The sequence below is a fragment of the Mastomys coucha genome, unplaced genomic scaffold (genome assembly GCF_008632895.1).
Source record: "Mastomys coucha isolate ucsf_1 unplaced genomic scaffold, UCSF_Mcou_1 pScaffold19, whole genome shotgun sequence".
NCBI classification, from domain to species: domain Eukaryota; kingdom Metazoa; phylum Chordata; class Mammalia; order Rodentia; family Muridae; genus Mastomys; species Mastomys coucha.
The window spans coordinates 20,014,495-20,015,691 of NW_022196901.1; the positions used below are offsets into that span (position 1 = coordinate 20,014,495).

At 49.4% G+C, this 1,197-nt stretch overlaps 1 protein-coding gene across 3 annotated transcripts in view; it reads left to right on the forward strand.

Moving 5' to 3' along the window:
- Positions 1–1,197, forward strand: part of Galnt11 (polypeptide N-acetylgalactosaminyltransferase 11) — a 38,114-nt gene that overhangs the window by 29,986 nt on the left and 6,931 nt on the right. For all 3 annotated transcript variants that reach the window (XM_031380224.1, XM_031380227.1, XM_031380226.1), the window contains one exon: positions 802–906. In XM_031380224.1, the coding sequence (XP_031236084.1) occupies positions 802–906 (105 nt within the window). The remainder of the gene's footprint in view (positions 1–801; positions 907–1,197) is intronic.

Sequence of the window (1,197 nt, forward strand, 5' to 3'; positions counted from 1 at the left end):
CTCAGAAATCCGTCTGCCTCTGCCTCCCAACTGCTGGGACTAAAGGCGTGGGCCACCACTGCCCGGTTGTTCCAAGTAATTTCTAAAACTGGCTGGGGAGATGGCTTAGTTGATAAAGCACTTTGTAGCCCAGTGTGGGGATCAGAGTTTTGGATCCTTAGAATCCATGTAGACACTGGGCAGGTGTGGTGGCCCACTTGTAGTGCCAGTGCTTGGAAGGCAGGAACAAACCCACCTGATGAGCTCCAGGTCTGGGAGACCTTGTGTGTCAGTGAACAAGGAGGGCTGGGAATCTTGCACAAACATGCACACACAAAGGTGTGCCCATCCACACCTGTGCAGACACCGAACACACAGCCAGAAAACTGCTGTTCTGATCTCCCTCTTTAACTTCCTAAGGGCATATCTCCCAACTTTTGTATTTCAGGCGAATTGAACCTAGTACTTTATTCCTTGTTTATAAAGCCCCAGACAACTCTCTAGGTGTTTACTGGGTGTTCTAAAGACAGATATTTTGTGCCCATATAGTTGATAACCCTTCCAGCATAGATCTTTCCACATCAGCATATACATAGGGTTTTGTTCTTTAGCTCAGGCTGTCCACATACTCATGATCTCCTGCCTCAGCTCCATGACTGCTTGAGTGACAGGCCCAAGTCACCATGCTTGGCTTTATTTGTTCATCTTAGCTTGTGGGTGCTTTCCTGGGACTGTGGGACAGCACTTCCCACTCTGTGCACACATCCCCCAAGCACCAAGGTGTCTGCACGGGAGTCTCAGGAGTACGGTCTTCTTTTGCAGCTCTACCATTTGCAGACCAACAAATGCCTGGTGGCCCAGGGCCGCTCCAGCCAGAAAGGAGGCCTAGTGCTGCTTAAGGCCTGTGACTACAGAGACCCAACTCAGGTGAGTTACACCTCCCAGTGCAGTCACCCTGGGGAAGGAAGCACTTTCCTCAAGTTATAGGTTGCAAATGAACTTTAGAGATCTTTGACAATGACTGTTTTGTCTTCTCCGTGTTTCTCTGCCTTTGCTCACTGCTTGTCAGTTGTTTAGACTGCTGTGTTTTTAGTATGGCATGGGAAGTTGACCTGGCCTGCAGGTCACGTTATTCGGGGGAACAAGGAGGGTCACTACCTGTGAATAAAGAATGGGCGAGAGAGACGACAGGACTCAAGGAAGCATTGCTTGTCAAGA